The 27296-nt window shown below is 39.3% G+C and overlaps 1 protein-coding gene across 1 annotated transcript in view; it reads left to right on the top strand.

The window, feature by feature from the left end:
• The window catches only part of ctnna2 (catenin (cadherin-associated protein), alpha 2), a 373379-nt gene that overhangs the window by 47117 nt on the left and 298966 nt on the right, over positions 1–27296 (top strand). The window contains exons 3-6 of the mRNA XM_068321606.1: positions 14920–15115; positions 18672–18838; positions 19722–19841; positions 21347–21613. Coding sequence (XP_068177707.1) covers positions 14920–15115; positions 18672–18838; positions 19722–19841; positions 21347–21613 — 750 coding nt within the window. The remainder of the gene's footprint in view (positions 1–14919; positions 15116–18671; positions 18839–19721; positions 19842–21346; positions 21614–27296) is intronic.

Below are 27296 nucleotides of genomic sequence, written 5' to 3'. Positions count from 1 at the left end.
CCTTAGGCCATATTGTTCACGTGATTCCTTCTGGCAGATGCACAGTGATTGGTTGGGTGCTCTGATTGGTTGGGCACTTGATTGACAGGTAGTGGGTCGAGTTGATGACACTGTGACAGCATGAGACTTTTCAATTGAGCTTATTCAAATATACTGTATATGTGGTGATTTCATATGCAGTGATGCAGGAATTTATTTTTGGCAGGCCTGAAGTGTTATTGCAGATGCAGGCCTGTAATGTTATTGCAGATGCGTGGCAGTGACATATCAACATGTAAGTATGTTTAGGTATTTATCTTTCAATCCAAATCCAACTCCTTGCATTTCATATTCTTCTTGTCTTGACAATACTGAATTTAATATTTAAACGGATTTGCAGTTAGCCAGGAACTAGCCACTCAGACGTGTGGTGTTGAAAACAGTGTATAAGATGTCCTTAAGAAATAATGTCACATTGTGTAAACTTATTTTTATATTTCCATTCTCACAGCGAGGTAACTGATTCAGTTCATTGAGCTTTTGCACACATTTTGTACATTGCACATTGGCATAAACAACCTTGTTGTAATTACTGTAAGAGGGCAACAAAAGCTAGAACATCCTAGAAGTTTTATATACGTATGGAGATGGATGCTTATGCATGGGAGTTGCAGAGGCTGATGGCAGACAATTAAATGGCGGTATCAAGCTACGGGGATTTACAACTGAGGAGAGAATCCATTGGCCATTGCTCTGGAATGGAAAGGCTGCATGGCATATAAAACTATTGATCCGCAATAAAATGTGAGGACAAGGCACAACAACTCTTCGGGCCTGAGAGAAAGGTTAGTGTCACACTGCCACCGTCACAGTATATATTAGTTATTAACAGTTTCCTACCTGAGCTGAGATGTTATCGGCAGGAATCCTTCTCTGATCAAACATTGCTTGATAATGTCGAATGAAAGTATGATGGCAAGTAGGATAAGTTGTTTTTGAACTTGACTACCAGTGTGGACGATGCCTCGGAGGTCTTTGAGCATGACCTCACGCCTTACTTGAGGAGCAGACTAGTTTGGTTGTGAGGATATTTTTTGGTGTGCAGTTCGTGCTTGTGTCATGACCTCACACTTGTTTTATTGCAGATTTGGGTCACATCACAGAAAGAAGATTCTAGGTTCGAATTATGTCTGTGCGGAGTTTGTATGTTCTCCATGCATCCATCCATCCAATAATTTTGCTTCCATTTGAAAATCAATCCCCATTCAAAAGGCTGTATGTGGGACCTAAACCTGATTCCTAAATCCATCCATCCATCCATCCACCCATTCATCCATCCATCCATCCATCCATCCATCCATCCATCCATCCATCCATCCATCCATCCATCCATCTCATGTGCCTGTAATCAGGCACATGAAACATAATTAGTTTCTCTTTTCAGCCTGACAAAATTTGTTATTGTAATTCTGTCATCATCAGGTAGAACCCAACCAGAGTGGAGTCTCTTTCTCTCTCTTTTTTAGGCAAATAATTAAATATTACTTCTGTTAACAGGAGTGTGCACAAGGACCACACACACACACACACACACACACACACACACACACACACACACACACACACACACACACACACACACACACACACACACACACACACACACACACACACACACACACACACACACACGGCAAAGCGTTTTATTTGTTTTATATCTTTTAACTCAGGATACACAACTAGCACTGTTAGTTCAAACTGTTGCTGACCCATTGACCCATCACAGACGTCATTATGTAGAAAATTTGTCTGCACTCTTTCAGCTCATTTTTTCCATCCTATCACTAAAATGCAGTTCCAATGACAGCATTCAAAGTCTACTTATTAGACTGTTTAATAGTAATGCTATTCTAATTAGATTGTGCTCAATGCCTGATATTTTTATTTCCTCAGCATGAGCAAAACATAATTAACTGAAGTAACAGTAACGAATCAAGTTAACAACAGTTAATTTATTTGTGCTCTGGCATGGTCTGAAGGAGCGATTGTGAGCTCTTGTAACATTATGGCAGTTTTTTAAAGCTATCCTCTGTATCTTGCGGTTTGTCATTCCACATCATTGGATGATGGAGTGAAACTCAAATACTTATGTGCTTCATAAAACATCCATGGCCATTGATTAGTTTTAAGCTCTAAATTCGTTTTACGGATCTTTAAAGAGTATTTGGAATAAAGACTGAGAAAACAAATGGTTGCGTGCATATAGTTCCACAGTGAACATCTATGGAGTGCTGATGCACCGCCTCAATGGGCTTGCATAGGGCCATTTTTGATAGTAAAGGGCAAGGCTGCCCTGACTACACAATACATTTTATTGTTTTTGTTAGGCATTTGAAATCCGTGGGCCCACATCATTTCTTCTTGCAAATTACTTTCTTTTTCCTTCTTTCCCGAGGTACCCATTTGAATATTCTGTCTTCAGTTATTTTTTTCTAGTTGTAGTATCAAAGAATTCTGAATTTGTAAATGCAGTGTGACTATGTATGTATCAGTCATTATTTGACTACACAGTGCTGTTCTAGGTCACTTGTCTGAGCTGGTTGGACTGCGTACTTCTCACAATGTTAACAGTGTGTGTTCCCATTCAGGGGTCAATTAAGGCAGTGGTCCCCAAACCCCGGGCTGCCGACCGGTACCGGTCCGTGGATCATTTGGTACCGGGCCGCACAGGAAAAAAAGATTTCATTACTGCCGTTTTATTTATTTTGGTTTTATTTTGAAAAGCGATGTCTGTGCGGAATGATGCACGGACAAATACATGTGTCTGTCCCGCTTGACAGGTCTCGGTCACGTGAGAGGTTACTAGCAGCTACCCCTAAATTAGGCACCCACAACCGCGCCGGTGTTCTGGATTAAAGTCAAGGAAAATTATCCTGAGATCGCCCAAAACGTATCGAAAACCCCGCTTCCATTTTCAACCTCCTGTCTTTTTTGAGCGGGATTTTCTGCAGTGACCATAAAGAAAACCAAACTGCGGAATAGACACTTCAGGTGTCATTGTCTCCTGATATTTTTCCGAAAAAAACTTCAATCACATTTAACATTTAGAACATTTAGAACATTTTACAATTTTTCATTAGATGAAATTTCAAAAACACTAAACACTCAAAAACATTAAACACCAAGAAACAAAGGGAAATACAATATAAAAATTAGTACATTATAACAGGAAGTTTGCAAAAGTGAGGTGGTCATCAACTAAAGACTGTTTCACGAAAGGGACAGAAGGGACACTGGCTGGACACTGCAGGGGTAAAGACAGAGATAAAAGCATTGGAACCGATGGCACCATGTAAAATCCTCCACTGGAGGTCGGCTGTTTTTTCCTGGAGGGGACGTTTGTACAGAAGTCTCCACTGTGGGTCAGGCCCATTTCCCGTCATCCTGTTGGCCCAGGTAGTGTGTGCTCTGTCACACAGGTTTTTCTTGTTGATCACTTTTACACATTGTTTGTACAGTATTTTTTTGTTGGCCGTGTGCAGGCTGATCTGTCGTTCATCTCCGAGGAGAGGACCCTCCAGTTCTGCAACACGGGGAACTGATGTGTACCTCAGGGAAAGGATCTTTGCTGTCTGGCACAGTCCCTGTACTATAGTCCAGGAGGAGGCTTCTCTCCTTCCCGGAGAGTCTTTGCCTCCACAGTTGTAGCACCCTCTGAGCCACCCTGGTTGACTGGATGTTCAGCAGGAAGCTCACAGCCTGGGCATCCGACAACGCAGGCCCGGCGTCATGGTCCTGGTTCTGCAAAGCGCTGCAGACAGCCCAGGTGTGGCTCCACTGGTGGTTCCTTCAGTAACCAGAACAGAGAGTCAGAGCTTTTTCCTGGGCTGCTTTTAAATAGGGCCCATGACTTAAAAACACCATGATAAAACGGAGGCAAACCATTTAACTTTAGAAACTTAAAGTCCATTAAAAACAGTGCAGCATCCAGGTCCAAGTTACTCACACGTTTGAATATGCAGCTGGCCACCTCTCTCCACGTCAGATCTGCTGGTACGGTCAGAAACCGCTGGATGAACTGTAATCTGAACGTGGCTGTTCTGCTAGCCAGGTGGATGAGGCCCTGTCCCCCCTCCTCTCTTGATAAAAACAACACTCCTTGAGGCACCCAATGCAGCCCATCCCAGAAAAAGTTAACAAGTTTGGTCTGGATTTGGGCTAGAAACCCTGATGGGGGTTCCATACAGGCCAAGCGGTGCCACAGCTGCGAGGCTACCAGATTGTTTATCACTAAAACTCGACCTCTGTACGACATTCTGGGGAGCAACCATTTCCATTTTTTAAGTTTCCCTTCTATTTTGTCAATGACGGCCTCCCAGTTCTTCCTGGTTGTTGTCTCATCTCCCAGGTACACACTGAGATATTTGAGACCATCAGTCTTCCAACACAAGTTTTGAGGAAGAACCGGGAGGTTGCCATGCCACTCGCCAACAGCAAGGGCTTCACTTTTGTTCCAATTTACTTTTGCAGCAGTTAAAACATTGAATGAGTTTGTCAAACCCACCAGAACATTAACATCCCTTTGATTTTTGATAAGAACAACAACATCATCAGCATAGGCAGATAAAAGAATGTTCTCTCTAACACCAGGTAAAATCAAACCATCGATGCTTTTGCGAATTTTACAGAGGAGGGGCTCCAGAGAGAGTGCATAGAGCATCCCAGACAGAAAGAAAGAAAGAAAGAAAGAGTGACAAAACACTGCAGACAGATGCATGGTTCCAAATGTCAAAACCCTCCATTGCAAATGGAAGTAGTTGCACACTCTTCAGGACACCCAAAAAAGAAAGTCACAGAACTGAACATTTTACTTATCCCGCTAAGAAAGCATTAGCTCTTCAACCAGTCATATTGATTTAGATGAGGAGTCTCATGGGGCATCAGAGCTGAAAACTCTACGGTTTCTATTTTCTGTTCCTGTTTTTATTCATGTTGCCAATTAGTTTGATGAGAAATAAAGATTAAACATTTTTATTTCTCAAACAATTACATGCCCAACATATCCATAAAATTAACTGTTGAAACGTCACAGTCAGGCCCTTCAGTATTTCACTGAATTTCAAAGGACAAAACATGCTCAATGTGAAACTCAGCAACAGCAGTCAAATATCCTCTTGGCAAACCAGGATTCTGGATTGTCATTATATAGTAATTGAACTGCAATTGGCGACTCCCACAACTGAAGATATTGCACCCGTTGTGTAAGCATACTATGCAGCTGCCTGGAGTAGTGGCTCTTTGATTGTGATTGCCTCATGTAAACTAGATGACTTCGCTTTGTTCATCCTTGTATTTTTGTATTATCCACCATTTCAAAATATAAGAATGGAGTAAATGTTAATTTCTAAGTGAAAAGGTCTTAAGTTATTAACAAGTTTTCAATTGATTTCAAAGCTCACATCGCTTTTTATTAAGTGATTATGACATTTTTGACTAGCCACTCATTCTGAAGATATTAAGCTGGACATCTTAATGAAAAAACAGTATTTCAATTTAAAAACAACAACAACAAAAAAAAAAACCCAGCACAGTTAAATCTGTATGAAGACTTATAAATTGGAGCAGCCTCAATTTGTGCTGTGAGGTTATTACAGGGATAATTAAATATACATCAAGCTTTTAAAGTCACAGTTGCGGAACAAGACGTCAATCAATCCCAGTGGAAGCTTTGTGATACATGCACTTGCTTTATCTGTCTGTGTTCCACATCCCAGCCTTGTGTTGATGAATAAATGAACATCTGAAGTGCAGATGAATCTTGCCAACCCATAAGTCAATATGTCCTCATCTTCTGTTGTGTGGAAGAATCACAAAGTTACATAATGTGGATGTGCGAGTTTTAAATGTTAGAAAAGATGGAAGCATTCATTTCTAAACAATGGACAATTGAATGTGCAATTTTTTTTTTCTGTCTTTAACATTGTAAATGTAAATGTCTTGTGTGATGTTGATGCATTTGTTACCTCTGCATTGTTTTTGTAAACTGCTACTTGTAGTCCAGAGTGGTTTGTTTTTTAGTTGTGTGCTGTGGATATACTGCATAATGGTATGGGTGGTAACAAAATAGATTTCATGATCCCCAATTACTGCTCTGCTTAATTGAAAAATGGCTAGATAATATAATACAAATTTAAATGACTGCTAACACTTTCCTTGTGTAACCTTATTACCACAGTGCATTAACTTTGAGCAGAAATCTTTCATTGTGTCTCGAGTAATCACTTCTAAAGAAAGAACTTTAAAACATAAACATATAACTCATCCAACCTAATTTAAGAGCAGCAATCTACGCTACTCTTTATTAAGCGGTTTTGTGCAAAATAATCAGCTCCTTCCTTCTCAGTACTCCTTGACAAGATACCCAGTATTTTACCTCATATTCAGTTAAAGGTAGAGTGTGTTGGATCCATGGGCAAATACAAACATATTGACATGGAATGTAATATTCATAATTATATTGTCAATACTACATTTTCACCCTAACACTAACATTCTAATTCATCTACCTTAGACTGACATAAATCAATGAAACAGTATAAATTTCCATTGTGTTTTAGATTGTTGTGTTTTTACAGTAGCCCAGAAGCAAATCAGTGACTCTAGTCTAGATAGAGCCTGTCACAGGATTTGCGTTCTTAGTTGCCTTGTGAGATATGGGAGTGAGAAATGAGGGGTGTTCAGTTACTTGCAGTCTGCAACCACATCAGAGATTCCATCAAGTTTCCACTTCAAATATGGTGACAGTACACATTGATCATATTTTAATATTCTGATACTTAATGTTTAATTGAAGATGGCTCTGGACTGAGCTTATCCATTGTGTCATGTTTGATGGCATGATGCTAACTGGTTACAACATGAAGTATTTTCTAGACAGTAGCTTGGGTTATTTGATCAATAACTATTACTAATACTGTAGCAAGAGGTAGTATGAGTGAGTTTTAACAAACTATCTTTATTTGTAATGACTTACCGATGAAACAAAGAAAGAAAGAAGAAAAAATCTAGAAGGTGATGAAGTTTTCTATTTACCCTCGTTGACAAATTATTATGCCAGTGTTACTTCAATTAATGCACAAGTCATTGCAATGTAATGATGAACATGCGTGGATGAGAATCTCATTATTAGATGATTTTGAATAATTCTTAATACATTAGAGTACTACTGCTTCTTTTAATGAACTTAAATTACAAGTGATTTCAGGTATAGCCTAAATAATAAGTGGTCTGCTTCTATTTGGGTTAAGTCAAATTGATTGTGCTTTTTTGTTTGCACACTAGGTGATGGATCTCTGCCTGCATGTGGCAGCTAGCTAATGAATGTGTCTGTGTGTGTAGCAGAGGTAGTTTGTGTACTTAGGTTCACATGTTCTTTTATGTGTAAATGTAATGATGAGGTATTGATTCCACAAACCTAGATTGATAGAAAAACATTGCTCTTATACCGACAGTGAGAGGACGTGATGAGAAGTTAGAAGTTAATTGATGGTTAAAATATTAGTTCAGATTTGTTGTTAGTTTAAAAACAAATTCTAAAAATAATCTCATTATCATTGATATACAGTAGTTTGGGGAAAAAAATGTAAAAAGTTATCATGTTTGTACATTAGCAGCACAATTTCTGGATCCATTATGAGCAATTGGAGTGATGTTTGTCCATAATGGTCGCAGACGGACAAGTTATGTCCAGTCAAGGTTTATCAGACACACAAACAGTTTTTTCGGAAACAATATTTGTCAGATCATGGTGGAGAAAACAACATTTCAGTCACACTCGGCATTACAGAAAGGACTCAAACCCGGAACCTTCTGGCTGTGAGGCGACAGCGCTACCCGCTGTGCCACCCTGAAAGCAGAACATCAGCAATAAAATCTAAATATCCATGTCCTGGAGGTACCAATGTGCATTACATGTGAAGCATTTTCAGATTGGGCTGGCAGCCGTCGTGGCCATTGCATTACTCCGTTGTGGAAAAAGGGAGTTGAGCTGGAAAGCGAAGCTCTGAATTTATTGGTCGATGTGCGCACACCCACAACAAGTGCTAGGTTGGGTTGAAAGTTTGTGAAAACAAGCATCGAAAATCAGCTTAACCTTCACAATTGGGTGAGTCGCAGTAGAGTCGATGCACCTTCAAGTTGAGAGGAACCAGCTGAGGTGGTTTGAGCATCTGATCAGGATGCCCCCTGGACACATCCCTTGGGAGTTGTCTTGCGCTTGTCGATTTTGGCTTGTCTCGTTTGGCTTACGAACACTTCTGCGTCCTTCCAGAGGAGCTGATGCAAATGGCTAGGGAGAGGAGTATCCAAGATTCTTTGCTAAAACTTTTCCCCCACGATCCGATTTCCCGGATAAGGGAATGATGTTGAAGATGATATATCTGTTAGAGTGTCAGTTTGAAAGTAATTTTCAAAATAGCCACATCTGTTTAGTAGCTGCATCAGTTTAAAACAGCAGTGTCAGTGTATTGCTAAAGTGAAACCGCCACACATATGGCTATCACAGGCGATATGGTGGCTGCTTTAATGACCATGCGGAAGAAGCTGACTCTTAGTCTTGATGTATAGTCGCAGAAGGCCTCGTAACATCCTCCAGATGTGAGGAGATCAAGCAGGTGATGGCATGAGTGTGGTTTGTCATTACACATGCAGATGACTTTCTTGAAGCAATTTGAGCTGATGTCACAACATTTCACGGTGATCTTCTGCACCCTGGAGAGGACTTACTGAAGAGCCTTTATACTCCATAAACTGCTGTGCAGCTGATATACCACATGCAGCTGCAGGAAGTTTAAATGTCATCTGTGTTACGGCAACATTAAGTCACCAGCATCTGTCGGGGCACAACAGTTTTCTTCAATGTCTTGAGTTCTGTTTCCTCATTTTAGGTTCCACACCAATACGTTTTGAGGTAATCGTTTCAGGTCCTCTCCGTGCAATAAAAGTTTTGTTTGAGATTTGAAAACTTTTGGAAGTTTTGCCCCATGACATAATTTAACATCTTTTTACTTTCTTGAATTATCTTGTCATGCAATTTGATTTTTGTTCTTTTTTTTTTTTTTTTACATTTTAAGGTTTGATTGGAGTTTTTTGAGAGTTTATCCTACTTTGATGTCATATTTTGACATTTGTGTTTGTGACCATATGTTTGGAATTACACATGCAGATGTCAGCAGTGTCAGTGTATTGCTAAAGTGAAGCGTCCACGCATGCTTTTTTCTCCTCCTCTCATGTATCCTCTCATCAGGTGCAGTCAGTTTCTAGGAGCTTGCTTTCTTCTTATTTCACCGCTAAAACTCAATATTAACTGGACTATGATCTGTTAAATCCATTATTTCTATATTACATTTCTCTGCTCCATGCCTGTCATTATACAGCAGAAAATAATCTTCCATCACTGCCGAGGTGAAAAATACTTGTAGACTTTGTTCATAGTATTAAACCCTCTTTACAGCTCAGACATCAATCCCATGAATTTTGAAAAGCGTCATTTTCTGTATTGCCCTAGAGGCTAGAGATGGATTTAGTTGTAGATTTAAGTCTCCTTTGCTTATCCGAATGCCTTGCACCTCAGATTTCATCAGATCAAAGATTTTCTGTAAAATGCCCAGTTAGAGCCCGGGGAGAGCATAAATATTAAGAAAGATCACCTCTACCTCTAGTCATGCTTTAACCAAAATGTGGCTAGCCTTGTATCCTTATCTCCAATTTAAAATTATTTTTTTAAATTTAATCCACCGTTCTCCTATGTCCCGACCGATGCGATGATGAAAATACTTTAAAACATTCTTCTTGAGCTCATTGTCTTTCTTTATGAGGTTAGTCTCCTGCAGCATTATTATGTCTACTCTGCCCTTCTTCATCTTATATAGAATATTTGAACTTTTGTGATCTTCATTCACGTTGCAAAATGAAATTATATTAACCTCTTCCCATCAGGCTTCTCCATATACATCCCATATGCTATAGAACAGTGCTGTGGCTCAACTTTTTTGAGCCACGGCACACTTTTTTTCATTGAAAAATTCACGAGGCATACCACAAACCAAAACTGATCCAAATGACGCTTTGTAGCCCGATATATACCACTTCCGGCTTTCAATGTGAGCAGACGTCTTTTCCTCTGTCTCTGGTTGTTGCTAACTTTGCTATCTCTCTCGAACTCGTACTGGATAAACACTCATTAACTCTCACTGACTCCTTCAAAATGCCAAAAGGAAAAGGGAAATCCGAGGAGTCTGAGAATAAACATGAGAATACAAATACGAAAGTAACTCTTGAACGGCTGGCCTCTGCGATGGATGAGCTACAGAGAACTGTGATGCTAAGGAGTGACTTCGAAAAGTTCAACAGGAAACTTGATAAGAGGCTGGAAGAAAAGCTGAAACCGTTAAATAACGGCATGCAAAAAGTGGAGGACGACATGGAAAAAATGCAGAAAGGAGCGGAGCAAGGGCAACAAAGAATAGAGGAATTCAAACAAGGCATTCGAATAAATGATGTGATCATCACCTGCATCAAACTTAAGCTGAGAAATTATGCTCATGCCGTGACATGAGGAGTGGAAACTGAACACAGCACTGATTTTGAGTTGGTGGAGCAACATTTGATTTCTCAACTGAGGAACCTGGAGATCAACATCGAGCCGGACCAGATTGAGACTTGTCACCCACTACCATCTGGAGGTAGGAGACCACCTGCAGTGCTGATGAAGTTCAACAATCGTAAACACAAGATTGCTCTTCTGAAACAAGGCTTCAAACTGAAAGGAAAAAAAAAAAGTCTAAATTAATGAGAATCTCACTAAAAAGAATGCTGATATTGCTAAAAAAGCTCGACAACTGAAAAAGAATGGGCTGATCGACAACACCTGGACCAACAACTGCAGGATCTTCATCAAAACAAAGGGGCTTTCTTCGGACCAGATGAAAACAATGATGATCAGGAGTGCAGAGGAGTTGGTGAAATACGAGCAATAAAGACGGACAAGAATTCTTACTGCACCAAAGATCAGTCACTTCAAGAGTCACTTCAATATTGGGAGCTCTACGATTTTGAACATGTCAAGTATTTCATGGAAAAGTCGAAAAAATCAACACCATTGATGTCAGAAACATGGACCAATGAACAAAAAAAAAAGAACAACAACAAAAGAAAACATGTATTCTTGATAACATGGGATAACATTAACTTTGAGACTTTAAAGAGCATGTTGATATCTTTTGACAATATAATATCATGTGAAACTGTTAAAATGTCTGCAATAAACTGGCTAATTATTGTATAAACACTTTCTGCTGAAAGAGGTCAATATGATCAGGTCAATGTTTAGTTTTGACTATCTATGATGTTAACAAACCTTGTGTTCCTAGGAAGAATTTAAACATGGCTATACTCTAGGGTAAAAGGCTAACATCTGGAAGTGGATAAGGATATGAACGTATGTCAAAATTCAATGTATGAGCTGGTTGAAAACTTTTGATATCTGAGTTTGTTGATTACATATTCTAATGAGAGAGATGTTTTATTGATGATTTAGGGGACGGAAATCTTACAAGCCAAGGGGTTCTACCCGTTAACCTTTTTTTTTTTTTTTGGATGTTGTTGATGATGTTTCAACACTGATGAAAGTGAAATATGTTGTAATAACATGTCTGGAAAGAAGAAAAATAAAAATAAACTGAATAAAAAATACTTTATAGTTTATATACAGTAATATAGTCTCTCAATTTATGTATACTCACTCAGTGTGAAACTCGGGCATGTGTAGAATCTATAATATAGGAGTCAGGCTTGAAAAGCTCACCTCACATAGATACTGTATGTCGTGGAAATGAAAGCAATATTACAATAGCTTCGTCTCCTTGGCAGTGGTCAATCAAAAATTGTCCAAAGGTAAATCAGCATAGCTTAGCTTTAAACCACGGTTTTGGTTCAGTTCAGCTTGTTCCACCTGCTTCTGCTAAATCAAGTCTTTTCCAACAACTGACGCTGAACTTGGGTCCCTAACCCAGTCACAGCATTCAGTCGAGGCTGAACAGAAATAAAATGTTATCTTATCCTCAGGAGGTTTCAAATGTTTACCTATTATCTCATACAAGGCAAAGTGTTGACATATTTCCATTACTTGGTGAGTGGGAACATGGCAAGGTCGTTATGTTCTACATGTTATTACCAGAGGTGCAATAGAATCCATTTATTTTATCTCTGCTGCTGGTAAGAAAGTTTTCATTACAGCCTTGTATTAATGTGCTCAGTTCATTCAGATTCTGAATGATGTCTGTCAGGTATGCCAGCCTTGTACACCAGCCATCACTTGCATGCAGTTTCGCAAAATCGGACCTCTCATTCGTCAGAAACACGTTGAGGTTTGTGTCCCAACCCGACCCGACTGCGAACCACTTGTGTAGTTTTTTCCACATACATCCTCCTTGTTGTTAGATATTCAGATGTGACTCCAATAACTTCTTTTCCTTTTGTTTAGCTCTAGAAATTCTTTGCAAAATAGGGAGTTTTCTCTGATGGTGCCTCCATCCACAAAATGCACATTAGCCAAGAGTTAAGCATGCCCACTAAAATCCGAGAACTTGTCAAGTTGCAATGCAAATTTCTCACTAATCTGTATCTTGTTGAAAACAACACTTTCGATGTCTTTGGACATGCCATAAGTCAACAATACGTCTGGTAATTGTGTTATCTGAGAGGGACTCTGGGTATTTATTTGACCTATTGAGGGTCGAGCATCTCAAACTTTTGTACACAGGTTGCATTCACGCCTCTGCCACCGTGTGAGACTTTCAAGTTTTGAATACAAGTTCGGCAAGCTCAGTTTTAAGGGTCTATCATTCACTTTCTTGGTGTTTTTTGCCATGTGCCTAATAAAGTAGTCTGCTTTCCTTTCATGAAACAACGGGTGTTTTGCTTGGAGATGGTGTTTAAGGTAGTTTGGGACTTTTGCACTGTCAGTTAGCTTATCTCCACTCAACAAACACGATAATTGAAAGTAACTCCAAAATAAGGATGGCTTTCACTTTATTCCCTCAAGTTTATCGTCTGTGCTTTTTTTTATCGCTATTCATATCCAGATTTCATCTGGGAAAAGAAGTTTGTCAAGAGCCCAGTTCGGGATTAGCATACTTCCTTTAAAAAACTCCCTGAAACAAATGTCAGGGAGCTCACTTTTACTGCTGCTGAAACTTAAGATATATTTGGCCAAGTTATTTATACCTTTTGATTTTGTGATGTCTTTCCAGAAACATTCTCATCTGAAACATCCTGTCTTTGTTTCAGCCATTGGACATTTGTAATGCATTAACCATAAAATTTCACCATACAAGAAGAAGGCTTTGAACCTCTGCTAAAGCTGGGTCTTTCTGTTAGGAGTTATTTTCATGTTGTGTTTTTTTTTTTTAATGTACATGTTGGATTCTGATGTCCTTGACAAAGGCTGACTTTGAGCTTCAAGTAGTTCTTGGGCATTTAGATCCAGATAAATCTGAATGTTTATTCCAGTAAGGCAGCATTTCTCAAATAGTGGGGCGCGCCCCCCTGTGACTACAGACCGGTGCGTTTACTGTGTTTAATAATGCTGGCAGTGGACAGCATGAAGCCTAGTAAATTGAGGCGTTACTTAAAGATATTTCACCCCGAGCATGCTGATAAACCACTGGAGTTTTTTCAACGAAAACATGCTTAATATTGCCAGCAATCATCCCGCTTTGTGAATGCTACTTCAGTAAACCAGGGAGCTCCGTTAGCATCATTACCAAACTGCTCAGTGTAAAAAACACTACACCATAGCAGAGGAGCTGAAACATTGAGAAGCTGAGAGTTCAGTATGATGCTTCTTTTTGTTTTGTAGGTTAAGGTGTTTTATTTATTGTGGTCCTCAGTTAAGGTTGCTGAAGTTAATTTGAATTTGTTATTATTTATTTATGTTATTTTATTTTTCAGTATCAAATGGGGCAATAAGTTGGTCAAGAATGTTTACAGTTTAAACAAGTTTTTTTTTTAATTTTAGGCAAATTGATCGACTTAAAATCTTTTCTGTTATAGACTAAAAAATAATGTTAATAAAATTATTTTTTTTATAAATTTAACAATATTTCTTTTTTGTTTACTTTAATGTTAATAAGGATAAAATACAGAGGTGTACTCATAACAATTATATAAACAATCACCAATATTATTTCTAGTTGCGGTGGAGAGTGGGGGGGTGCAAATTGTTTTCTTCTTGCTTGGGGAGCGTAACCGAAATAATTGAGAAGCGCTGCAGTAACGGCATGAAACATAACATTGACCCCTTAAATGGTCTTTTTCCTGTCAACAATTCAGATATTAGTGGTTTTTTGAATTGGTGTTTTTCAGCAAGATACAAGCCCAAAAAAGCAAAAACTTAGACAAATACATCAAGGGTTCATTTGGTATGAGTAATTATGAAAATTCCAGTTGGTCCTGTACAATGTAGCGAAAAAAAATGTCTTAGATCAAAGTACTTGTTGCTTGTGGGCTCATTTCAGTTATTCTCCTTGTGATGAGAATGACAGCCTGATCGAGAAGTTGTAATTTACATGTATTAGGGTGATTGCTTTCAGTGGGTTCTGTCTGAGATGAGGCAATGTGCCTGTCATGGCTGTGATAGCATTCAGAATTCATTAATAATCTCGTAGTTCTGGAAGCCCACATTAGGGATGACTGTCTTTACTAGCCTAAACATGAATACACTTAAATTAATGGAAAATGAATAAAGTAAGAACATTGATCCCTGTAAAACCAAGACAGCACTACAGTGGTTCGCATAACCCACAATCTGTATTCTGTCATCCTTTAACATTTTGTAATGTATTTTGGATAATTTTATATTGTTACTATCTTTTTTCCCAGGTGACAACCCTGGTGAACACCAGCAACAAAGGGCCATCTAGTAAGAAGAAGGGACGCTCCAAGAAGGCCCACGTCCTGGCAGTGTCTGTCGAGCAGGCTACTCAGAACTTTCTGGAAAAGGGTGAGCAGATTGCCAAAGACAGCCAAGATCTCAAGGAGGAGCTCATTGCTGCAGTGGAAGATGTCCGTAAGCAAGGTGAGATTATTGACTGTAAGACACGTTTTTATACTGAAATCTTGTTGGTTTTTTTAATCATAATATTGCTTATGTGATAGTAGGATAATGTTATTGTTTGTAAACGGCATCTTTGTGATAACTAATAACTATACCAATAAAAATACATTTACTTGTGAATTACATTGGATTTTCTTTACATTTTATAATAATAATAAATAAATAAAGAGAACAAAAGAAAGAAATCAACTTCATTAATCCCCCGTAGGGAAAATTACTTGTCCATTCTAGTACAGTGGTACCTCTACTTACGAAATGAATTGGTTCCGGAAGAAATTACGTAAGTAGAAATTTACGGAAGTAGAGACTCGTTTTCCATGCAAATGCCCTAATCTGTTCCAAACCCACAAAAAATCCGACATAAATGTTTTATGAAGCATAAAAATGCATCAAAAGATGTGACAAATACATGTTACGATTAGATTATTACACAATAAATGAGAGTTGTGCATAACGTTAAAAACAAAGAATAAAGAATAATAATGATGGTCATTTACCTTTTAACAGCCGTCCCCATTGTTTTTTGCCCTCTTTGGTTTATGCGCTCCTATCTCACAATGCCGAACAACAGTGAATTCCAGTCCTCCTTTTGAACTTCTCCAACCACCCACACAATGCCTTGAACTGCCTAAACTTCCTTTTGTTTTAATAACGTGTCGATTGTAGATTTTTGGCCATATTTTTCAGCTTGGAGCGTAACTGACGTTTAACTTTCACAGATATAAACAATTTGTGAAACATACAGTATATAGTACATGGTGACAACACATTCTTTGGAAGAACTTTAATGAGGAAGTCTGCAAAACAATTTGTTATAAAAATTTCATATCGATCAAAGTATCAGTTGGTCTCAATGACAAAATCATGTCAGATCTTTACACAAGCCCTACAGCCTGTAGAAGCCTGTAGGGTGGCACGGCTAATTCAATAAACATAACAGATCACTAACCTTAGTTTTGAGCTTCGCTGCGACATGCTGCTCCATGAATGTAATACATTTTATTGTGGAGCTCCTTAACTTGTGAACATACACAATTAAATCTTCTACCTTCTGTTACCTAACTCTTTGGAAATTTAAAAAGAAGGAAGAAAAAGAAGTATTAATCCCTGGATGGGGAAATTCTTCTTTTCATTCTACAGATTTTTACCCACACTGGCTGGAACACACGCACTTACGCACGCATGCAACCACACTTGCACACAGACACACTCACAGGGGCCCGTACTGCATGCATTTAAGGGAGAATAAAAGTAGAGTGAGGGGCGGTCATATCGCGGCGGCTAAGGAGCAGCTTGTGGTGCCATGCTTAAGGGTAGTCTGCCAGTGCTCAAGAGTTGAATTGTCGCCTCTCCAGCTCACCAGTTTACAGTTAACACTGTGGTCCGCACTGCAATCCTGACAAAGTCATAAAGGGTAAGTGGAGCTTAGTATAGAGGTTATTTTTCCTAGCAGTTTTCCACGTCCTACACCATCAGCTTCACGTGGTTGTTCACTGGTAGTGTGGAGCAGCAACTTGGCAGCGCTTGCTTACAGGTTTCCTGAGGCGTGAAATAGACCGTAGTGTTTGCTACCACAGCTGACTTCAGAAGGACAGTTTCAATTTTCTACACTTGCTTGGCATGATAGACAAAACTGCTGAAAAGTTTAAAAAAAAAAAAAGTTTCTGGAGCTGTATCTTTAAGGTATATTTAAAGTACTGCAGTGTATGTTTTTGCATTTGTATTTGGATATGTGTTGATACCATTTCCTGTATAATTACACGGTGCTCTTTCTTTCTTTTCATGGCTAGGCTCAATTTATCTCTCCCAAAAGACCAACACTAGAATATGAAATGCAAGTTGATACTCCACTTCTACTAACATTTTACTACCACCCTGAAAATATAGGTCTGCTCGAAAGCTCTTCAACTTAGAAGCAGGCTGAAGAGCACTCTCTTCATTCTCTTTGTATTTCACTTTTACCTGGGCGAATATAAAATTACATGTCAAGCTTGTCAGGCAAAATTGTTTTATATGAATGAGTTATATCTGATTTTTTAAGCCCCAATTGGCATTGATGGTCAGGTTAGTATTATTGTGATTTGTAAATCAAAATATGTCATCGCATTCTTAATTATTACGTCTTGATTAAATTAAAGAGGCTGATTTCAGACCACAGAGTTCAGTGATCAAGTCCTTTGTACTGTCACTCTTTACCAGCTTACCACTGGGAGTCATGGAATTATGGCTCTTTGGTGTCATTAACAGATCTAACGAGTGTATTTTTAGTGCTAGTCTTACTCTCTCTCACTCTCTCTCTCTCACTGTTGTTTGCAGGTTTTTGAAGATTAAATGCATTGAAGTTATTGATCGTAGCCAGACTGCAATTCAAAGAAAGGAACTTCACTCTAAAATGCCACTGGAAGTATGAAAATGCAGTTTAAGTGCAAAGACAATTTAGGAGGGAGTCCCTTCCTCGCGACAAGCTTGCCGCACAGACTTTCTTGGATTTTCCTGAAACATTCGCGGGACTCTTTCTTCCTTTATTGATGTCCGTGGTCTTCTGGATAGCTTCTTGCGGAAGTTCTGAACAGTTTCATTAGCTTCAAACTTATCTCTAACTGGTGTGACAGTAACTCATGTCAGTGGTTCTTTTTGAAACACCGTCTTAAATTGTCTTTGCACTTGTACTGCATTTTTATACTTCCAGTAGCATTTAGTTTAATCTGGCTGCCATCGTGGACTTCAATGAATTTAATCTGCAAGAAAACCACAAAAAATTTAGTTATCAGCTACTGAAGGATACATAAATTTTTGTGACACCCTGAATGAGCCCTGAATTTCTGAAGTCCGACATATAATCGAGATTGACTTAACTTTATTATGTGTCATTTTTATGTTCTGTTATTGCTTCTGGTAAGTCTAAGGTAACAGTACTTCTGTAGAGTAGTAATGGCATTTAAATTACCTCAAATGGTGATTATAGATTGAACTTCACTGAGCGACCTAAAAGCAATGAACTTGCAATTTTCAGAAGCAATTGTGTTTGCGTGTTGAGGACTACCTGCATATACACACACACAAACACACACACACACACGTGCACACGCACAGGCACAGACACACACGCACGCACAGGCACGCACAGGCACACACACACACACACACACACACACACACACACACACACACACAGACACACACACACACACGGCAAATAGTTTTATTTGTTTTATATCTTTTAACTCAGGGTATACAACTAGCACTGTTAGTTTAAACTGTTGCTGACCCATTGGGATCACAGATGTCATTATGTAGAAAACAGCGTATTTTCTCACCAGAAGCTTGTTGCAAATTAGCATCAAAAAGACATTTCTAGTAGCAAATAAACACAGTGTTTTGGTTACAACAAACATGTATTAAAATGATCTGTAAAATTTGGTGTGCATTTATTCTAGATATGAAGGATTAATACTTGTCACTTTATCTTTGATATCTCAATAAACATTTCACTTTTTTTTCCACCCTTCTCTTGAAGGTGAGACGATGCGTATTGCTTCATCAGAATTTGCAGATGACCCGTGTTCCTCTGTGAAGCGTGGGACAATGGTGAGGGCTGCTCGTGCCCTGCTCTCTGCTGTCACCCGCCTGCTCATCCTTGCTGACATGGCTGACGTCATGAGGCTGCTGTCCCACCTTAAAATTGTGAGTTTGTGTTGTGTTTGAGTTTCATTGTGAAATGAACAAAGAACACGCCGGCTCTTAGAACATTAGTTCAACAATGTGTTTTCCGGTTCATATAACCCTGTGGGTTTGTAGTGTTATGAAGCCATGTCAACCTTACATAAACTGTGCAGACATTAGCATATACAGTAGATGGGGTATGGGGCAGTGTTCTGGCAACACTTATGTAATTTTACTGTACTGATAATATATTTTGATGCTCTGATGTGATGAAAAATAGAATACACATCCTTCTCACTGTCATTTAAGATTAACAACACAGGCTAATTATTTCTTTAATATAAAAATGGTACAAACCTTCAACATGTAAAGTTGAACGTAATTTAGAATTAACAATTGATATGATCTGACACAAACTTGCACAGATGTACATATTAATTCCCTCACTTCTCACTTACTTACTGTCCTTATTCCAGTTTGCTTCATTTTTTTGAGGCCAATGCAGGGGTTTAACTCAAGCCAACCTTAAAACAGTCCAATTACATTTTTACTCAAAACAGTTTTACACAAAAGAGAACAAAAAATTGCAGGCCACATCTCACAAAACACATTATGATTCTTAATCATTATTTATTGTTTTACTCCAAGTTTTGCTGCAACATTTATAGTTAAATTATTATTACAGAAATAGATTTGATGAGAGACTGTAATTACATTATGCAGATCAATACATGTCTGTTTCAGGTGCAAGTTTTAAAGAAACCCCAGCATTTCTCTTTCTGTGTGTGTGTGTGTGTGTGTGTGTGTGTGTGTGTGTGTGTGTGTGTGTGTGTGTGTGTGTGTGTGTGTGTGTGCGTGCGCACATGTCTGCGTGCGTACATGCGTCTGTGTGCTTATAATACAGGTGGAGGAGGCTCTTGAGGGAGTAAAGAATGCAACCAATGAGCAAGACCTGGCCAATCGCTTCAAGGAGTTTGGAAAAGAAATGGTGAAGCTTAATTATGTGGCAGCCCGGAGACAGCAGGCAAGGGAGCCCTCACTCTTCTGCTCACCTCTTATCAGAGAGAAAGTAAACCACTTATCACTCATGTTACATTTAGCCATAGGGAGTCAGCATGAAAGAGGAAGCTGCACAAATCTGCCTGTCTCTGTGGTTTATAAACTACTGAATTAGATCTGCTGTGGCTCAGACTCAAACCAAGATTTAACCTCTAATCTACGAGGAGAGTATGCTGAAAAACATGCGACTGATGCAGTACATGATGTCGTTGGTGTCGGATTGTGAAAAAAGCATCCATCACAAAATGCAATTTCCTACTTGCATCACAGACATTGTGTCTTCAGGGCTAGCTTTGATAATGAGACACACTGCCATTAAAAAGTAATTAAGTAAGAATGCATTTACATAAGATATATTTTTTTGTAAAGGGAATTTAGTTAATTTAGTATGCTATTAAGCTATGTTCAAGACGTTATTTAGCTAATGACTCACTCTCATTTTTCAGATGCGCTTGAATGAGATATTTAAACATTAAGACATTACGAGTGTCTTTCTTCATATAAATTGATGCATTTTATTAATTAGTGACAGTTGATACGATGCACTCGAACATTTTAGCAAATAAGTAATCATACTAGTTATTACTTATGTGATCACTTTCTTTCTTGAAATGTGCAGGAAATAGGATTTTAATGTTTTTTTATTGCATTTAAAAAAGATATACACCTTTTTTATTTTTATTTTTTTTATTTTATATACTCAATTGATCCCTGAAGGGAAATTAATGGCACATTATAGTGTTAGTAACATGCATGTATTAATGTGTACAGGCCCTGAACACACACACAAGGGGCTTGTACGCATGCAGGGGGAGGTAGACTGGCAGGCAGCTCCTGCTTGGTATGCCCAAATGAGCAACTTGTAAGGTGGGACAGTGCCTTGCTCAAGTGCGCCTCGGCAGCGCTCCAGAGGTTAGCTGACACCTCTCACTGTCAGCTCACACTATGGGTGTTTTTGGGCGAGAGCAGGAGTTGATCTTGGAACATTTGACGACCCGCTTTAAAGTCCACTCTACTACTGAGCCACTGCTGCCCCATGCGGTAGAGAACACATTAAATTAATTTTTAAACACGTCCTTCACTGTGCCAAAAAATGTGTAGAAAGTGTTTTCCATGACTGTACTCTTTCAGCACTGAGCTGAAATCCCTTCAGCTCTGTGGGTTGCTGATCTGCTGACACTGCTCAATGTTTGCGTCGTTGGAACAATACCAATTCAAAAAATGGAACATGATATTTTATTTGGACAGGAAATATCTTAAAGTGGAATCAGTTTGTTCCCTATTAATGAACTAATAATGCCATTAAAATCCCATTTATAGGGTTCTGCTCTTCAAGCTGATATTCTGAGAACTTCGCGGTTTGCCATTAATGTCATTGTGTGTGATGTTCCTTTTCTGTTTCTTCTTTTCTGTGGATTATTCACAATAAATGGCCATTAGAACTCAATTGAGAACCTTTATCACTCTCAGGAACTGAAAGATCCCCAGTGTCGAGATGAGATGGCAGCTGCACGTGGGGCTCTTAAGAAAAATGCCACCATGCTATACACGGCATCACAGGCCTTCCTGCGTCACCCGGATGTGGCAGCCACACGTGCAAACAGAGACTACGTGTTCAAGCAGGTTCAAGAGGCCATAGGGGGCATATCCAGTGCTGCTCAGGCCACCTCACCCACTGATGAGAAGCACGGCCATGCTGGCATTGGGGAACTGGCTGCAGCCCTCAATGAATTTGATGTAAGTCACATTCTTTTGTTATTTGAGGTATCGCTCTTCGTATCCGAAAGATTGGAAAGAAAATGCTCATGATTTATATAATTTCTTCCTTGCTAAATGTGCCACAGGTTTGGCCACACAGATAATAACCTAATACAGTGGTACCTCTACTTACGTGATTCATTGGTTCTGGAAGAAATTTCGTAAGTAGAAAGTAGAGAAGTAGAGACGCTTTTTCCATGCAAATGCCCTACTCCGTTCCAAGCCCCCCTAAATTCAGACAAAAATGTCTTATAAAGCATAGAAATGATTCAAAACATGTAACAAATACATGTTGCAATTAGATTATTACACAATAAATCAGAGTTGTGCTTAACGTAAAAAACAAATAAAAATGATGGTCATTTACCTTTTAACTGCTGTCCTCATTGTTTTTTGCCCTCTTTGGTTCATGTGCTTCTGCCTCACCATGCCAAACAAGAGTGAATTCCAGTCCTCCTTTTGAACTTATCCAACCACCCACACAATGCCTTAAACTCCTTAAACTTCCTTTTGTTTTTGTTTTGTAACGTGACAATTGTAGATGCATTACGGCCATATTCTTTGGCGAGATCAACCAAACGCATCCCTTTCTCATGCTTTTCTATTATCTCTTGCTTTGTTTGTATGAACAAAAAACCTCTTTTCTTCGTCTTTTCTTTTCCTCTTTTCTCCGTCACTTTCTTGGGGTCCATAGTGAATACTCTAAAAGTTAATATATTTACATAAAACTATCAGAACACCTCATGGGTCCAGGGCCGGATGCCAGGATGCTGGGTAATAGCCAGTGGCAGAGCAGGTATAAGAATGTTGCTTTCAGGAACTTTTGGGAGCTGCGAGTAGCAGCCCATACTGTATTTTTTATCTTTCGTAAATTGAAATTTCTTTCGTAACTAGAGGCAATATTTTCCTGTTGAGGCGTTTCGTAAGTAGAACATTTTGTACGTAGAGACATTCGTAATTAGAGGTACCACTGTAAACACGAATTTTCATAAAACACATTTATGTATTACTCAGGCCTGTCTCTTGCATTATGTGTCTTCTAATGTGTCTACATGTTGCTTAACAATGTATATACATTATGGGACTTATTTTGACAGTTTACTTACTTTATACAGACTTTATTTTTCTACCACGTCTCTACAATTTCCATAAATCCACTGACAGAGCCACTTTATGAACAAACCATAGTCGTCTTCACAAACACGGTTCTCTGCTACCATCTAGTGGTGATATTTGGACAGTGAAATATTATTTTGTTCTAAACTAGTTTTTTGACGTCACTGTAAGTCACTGATCTATTACATTTCTTCTTGCGTAGTTTTATTTTCAGTTTGTGGCATCCGTATGTATTTGCATAAGGACCTTAGACATTGTACAGATGCTGACAGAACAACTTGGTGCTATACATTTTCGTTTCCAGACATTGCAGCATACAGTCTAATTAGCTGCCTTTTTCTTCCTGATAATGTTCTTTCAGTTTTCAAAACACACACTGTCACCTTGTTCAATTTATTATCAGTAAATTAAACTGCAACTTTTCATTAGCTGCTCTGAAGTCTATTTCACGGAATTACCCACTGCATTCTGTCTGAGTTGTGCTCGCTTTACCAATCCCTACAGCCCTGAAAAATATGATACTAACTTGATGAGTATTTCATCTTTTTCTTTTTACAACCCCAGTATGACAGAATGATATTGGATCATTACAGAGCATGCCTACTGCGACTTAATATTTTACACTGTCCATTATCCTTACCTTTATTGGCTTAGTAGTTCAAAAAGTCTCCCCCTATTTGATGAGTGAGCTGAATATTTTATACAACCTCTCCAATCTTCATGTCTATGATACTTATGTGATTTTTTTTTAAAGTACTACACACTGCAACTACCTTTTTACTTCAGCGGGATCAGTCATCTATGTTTCACCTCAGTCTACATCAGGGGCCTCCAAACCTTTTCCTGTAAGGGCCACATAACTTTTTCCTTCTCTGATGGAGGGCCGGGGTCAGTTTGTAACAGAAAAACTGTGAAGATCGCAGGGGTGCATAATGCAAACATTTATTGTCTTCTAGAACCAAATATTAATAACCCTTTCTGGTTATCATGTCATTTGGGAGGGGGCATCGAAGTCAGTGAGATTGTCTGTCTTTAACATCACACTTCTGTAACTCGGCCAACTTAAACTGATAAAAAGGCTGGGCTTTATCAACGTTGGCCACAAAGGGGTTCTGGAAAAGGACTACTTTTATATTAGCATGTAGTTCATGGAATCGCACACAGAACCCCGCCTTCAGCATTTCCAGTGCCTCACACACCTTTCAGCTGGGAACGGGACCGCTGCATTCTCTGCAGAGAGGTTTTTGGTAGCAGGGAGATGGATGAAGTTACGCTTTTTCACATTGTCCAAAATCAGTGCTAGCTTCACCTAAAATGCTTTTATGTGGGAATACATGTCATAAATTTGTTTCCCCTCATAGCTGCAAGTTAAGGCTGTTAAGCATTTCTGTCACGTCTGTTAAAAATTCGAGGTGCCATTTCCATTCTGTATTGATTGGTTCTAGGACCGTTTTTGTTTTTTTTTTGTTTGTTTTTTTGGGGGGGCGGGGGGTATTTTTCTGGTACTGTTCAGGGGGCCGTGCCAAATGTGGTGGTGGGCTGCATCCGGAGTTTGGGGACCACTGGTCTACATCATCAACCCCAATACTGTCTGAGCGGGTGATTATTACCTTGTTACAAAGCATGAAACAATTGGTGTTCTCCCAAAATCAGGCAACAACTGTGCCTTACCTATTTCTGTGAAAGCTGTACAGGTGGTCCTCAATCTACAAACACAATTGGTTCCGAGAGGCTGTTTGTAAGCTGAATTGTTCGTAAGTCTTTATATATTAAATTTCAATCCATAATCGCCATTTGAGGTCATTTAAATGCCATTACTCTGAGACTAATGCCATTACTATTCCCTAAGACCTATCAGAAACAATTACAAGACATAAAAAGAAACACATAGACAAAATAAAATACAGTACTGTAGTACCATAATGTAACTTTTACATCTCTACCTCTTGCTGAATGAATTCTATCCATGAGAAACATAAACATTTAAACATATCATTCTTAGGTGCTCTTCTTTGGCCAGAAGTGTCTTTTCTTCTCTTTATTTTCAGTGTACTGTTGAAAACTACAACATTTTTGTTTTCTTATGAGAATAAAGCTGGGAGAGTAAGGTTGCTGGTTTGCAGAATGTGAATGACCCCTTTAGTTAATGTCTGGAAATTACATGTTCCATCTTTTTTTACTTAACACAAGTGTGGTGAGAAATAGTAGACCAGTAGGATGAAACAAAGATGCTGGCACTTTATGTAAATCACTGAAAGCAATCTAGTGCTACAGGCTTGGAGGCTGGGGGAATAACTAAACTGTTTTTTTCTGAAAATGCTATTTGATATTCTGCAGGTGGTTGTTACCTAAAGTCACCATATTGACCATGGTGTTACAGTATATAAAACGATGTGGCTTTTTAGGAAAAAAAATAGACCTGCTTAATTTGATTCAATTCAGTAGCCAGTAGAGTAGTTAAAGGACACAAATTGCCCTTTGCTTAACCCTTACTGCTTGATGCTTGTGCATATTTAATTTTTAATTTACTGCAGAGACACATGTTATTATCAGATCCTGTCTGAATAGTGATGAGTTGATACTGAGGTATTGCAGTTTCAAAATTGTGTGGGTGTCCATGGCCATATGTATTTTTTGCTTTGTGGTGGACCACAAGTACATGGTAGAATATGTGATTGTGGCTCTGCGATGAAGGGGTTAGGGTTAGAAGGGGTTAATCCCTTCTAACCTTAAACCCTTCTAACCCCTTTGAATCCCTTCTAACCCTAACCCCTTCTAATTCCTTCTAACCCTAACCCATTCTAAGGTTAGAAGGGGTTAGAAGTTGACCCATGTCTGTTACCCTGTCTTTTACCCCTGTCTGTTACCCTGTCTGCTGACCCCAGTCTGTTACCCTATTACCCCTGTCTGTTACCCCTGTCTGTTACCCCTGTCTGTTACCCCTCTCTGTTGACCCCTGTCTGTTAACCTGTCTGTTGACCCCAGTCTGTTACCCTGTCTATTACCCCTGTCTGTTACCCCTGTCTGTTACCCCTGTCTGTTACCCCTGTCTGTTGACCCCTGTCTGTTGACCCCTGTCTGTTGACCCCTGTCTGTTACCCTGTCTATTACCTTGCAGCCGAAGAGGGCACAAGCCAGTGTCTTATTGTGCCGGTCCCAAACAGATTCATACTGGATAAATACTGAGGGTTGTTTCAGGAAGAGCATCCGACATTAAACTTTTGCCAAACCAAACATGCAAATCAAACCTATGAATTCCATACCGGATCAGTCGAGGCCCGGGTTAACAACGACCGCCATGGGTGCTGTTCACCTACAGGGTGCCGGTGAAAATTGGACTACTGTTGGTCGAAGAAGGAAAGAAGGAACATTTGTTCGTAGAAAGAGAGAGAAGATGAACGCCAAGAGTATAGGACAGAGAGTAGGGACGTTGAATGTTGGGACTATGACAGGAAAAGGTAGAGATTTGGTTGACAAGACGCAGAGGAGGAAGATAGACATACTGTTTGTCCAAGGGGCCAGGTGGAAAGGTAGCGAGGCTAAAAGTTTAGGAGCAGGGTTCAAGTTGTTCTATCATGGTGTAGATAGGAAGAGAAATTGAGTAAGAGTTATCTTGAAGGAGGAGTTTTTTAGGAATATCCTGAAGGAAAAAAAGAGTGTCAGATAGAGTGATGAGTCTGAAACTAGAAATAGAAGGTGTGATGTTAAATGTTGTTAGTGGTTATGCTCCACAGGTAGGATGTGAGCTGGAGGAGAAGGACAAATTCTGGTTGGACTTTGATAAATTGATGCAGAGCATACCTAGAGGTGAGAAAGATGTAAATGATGCAGACTTCAATGGACATGTTGGTGCAGGAAACAGATGTGATGAGGAGGTGATGGGCAGGTTTGGTTTCCAGGAGAGGAATGCAGAAGGATAGATGGTAGTTGACTTTGGAAAAAGAATGGAAATGGCTATAGTGAATACTTTCTTCCAGAAGAGGCAAGAACATAGGGTGACCTATAAGAGTGGAGTAGGAGCACAGTTAGACTACATCTTGTGTAGATGATGTCATCTGAAGGAGATCAGTGATTGCAAAGTAGCGGTAGGTGAGAGTGTAGCCAAACAGCATAGGATGGTGGTGTGTAGGATGATGAAGATGAAGAGGACAAAGACAGAGCAGAGGACGAAATGGTGGAAGCTGAAAAAGGGAGAGTGTTGCATGACTTTTAGGAAGGAGTTAAGACAGGCTCTGGGTGGTCAGGAGGTACTTCCAGATGACTGGACAACTACAGCTAATGTGATCAGGGAGACAGGTAGGAGAGTACTCGGCGTGTCATCGGGAAGGAAAGTAGATAAGGAGACTTTGTGGTGTAATGAGGAGGTACAGGAGTGTATACAGAGAAAGAGGTTAGCTATGAAGAAGTGAGACACAGAGGACTGAGGAGAGTAGACAGGAGTACAGGGAGATCTAGCGTAAGGCGAAGTTGGAGATGGCAAAGGCCAACAAGGGGCTTATGATGACTTGTATGCTAGGTTAGATAGTACGGGGGGGGAGATACTGAT

The sequence above is a fragment of the Antennarius striatus genome, chromosome 8 (genome assembly GCF_040054535.1).
Source record: "Antennarius striatus isolate MH-2024 chromosome 8, ASM4005453v1, whole genome shotgun sequence".
NCBI lineage: Eukaryota > Metazoa > Chordata > Actinopteri > Lophiiformes > Antennariidae > Antennarius > Antennarius striatus.
The sequence above is the reverse complement of the archived record's forward strand: the minus strand, read 5'-3'. Positions and strand labels throughout refer to the sequence as shown.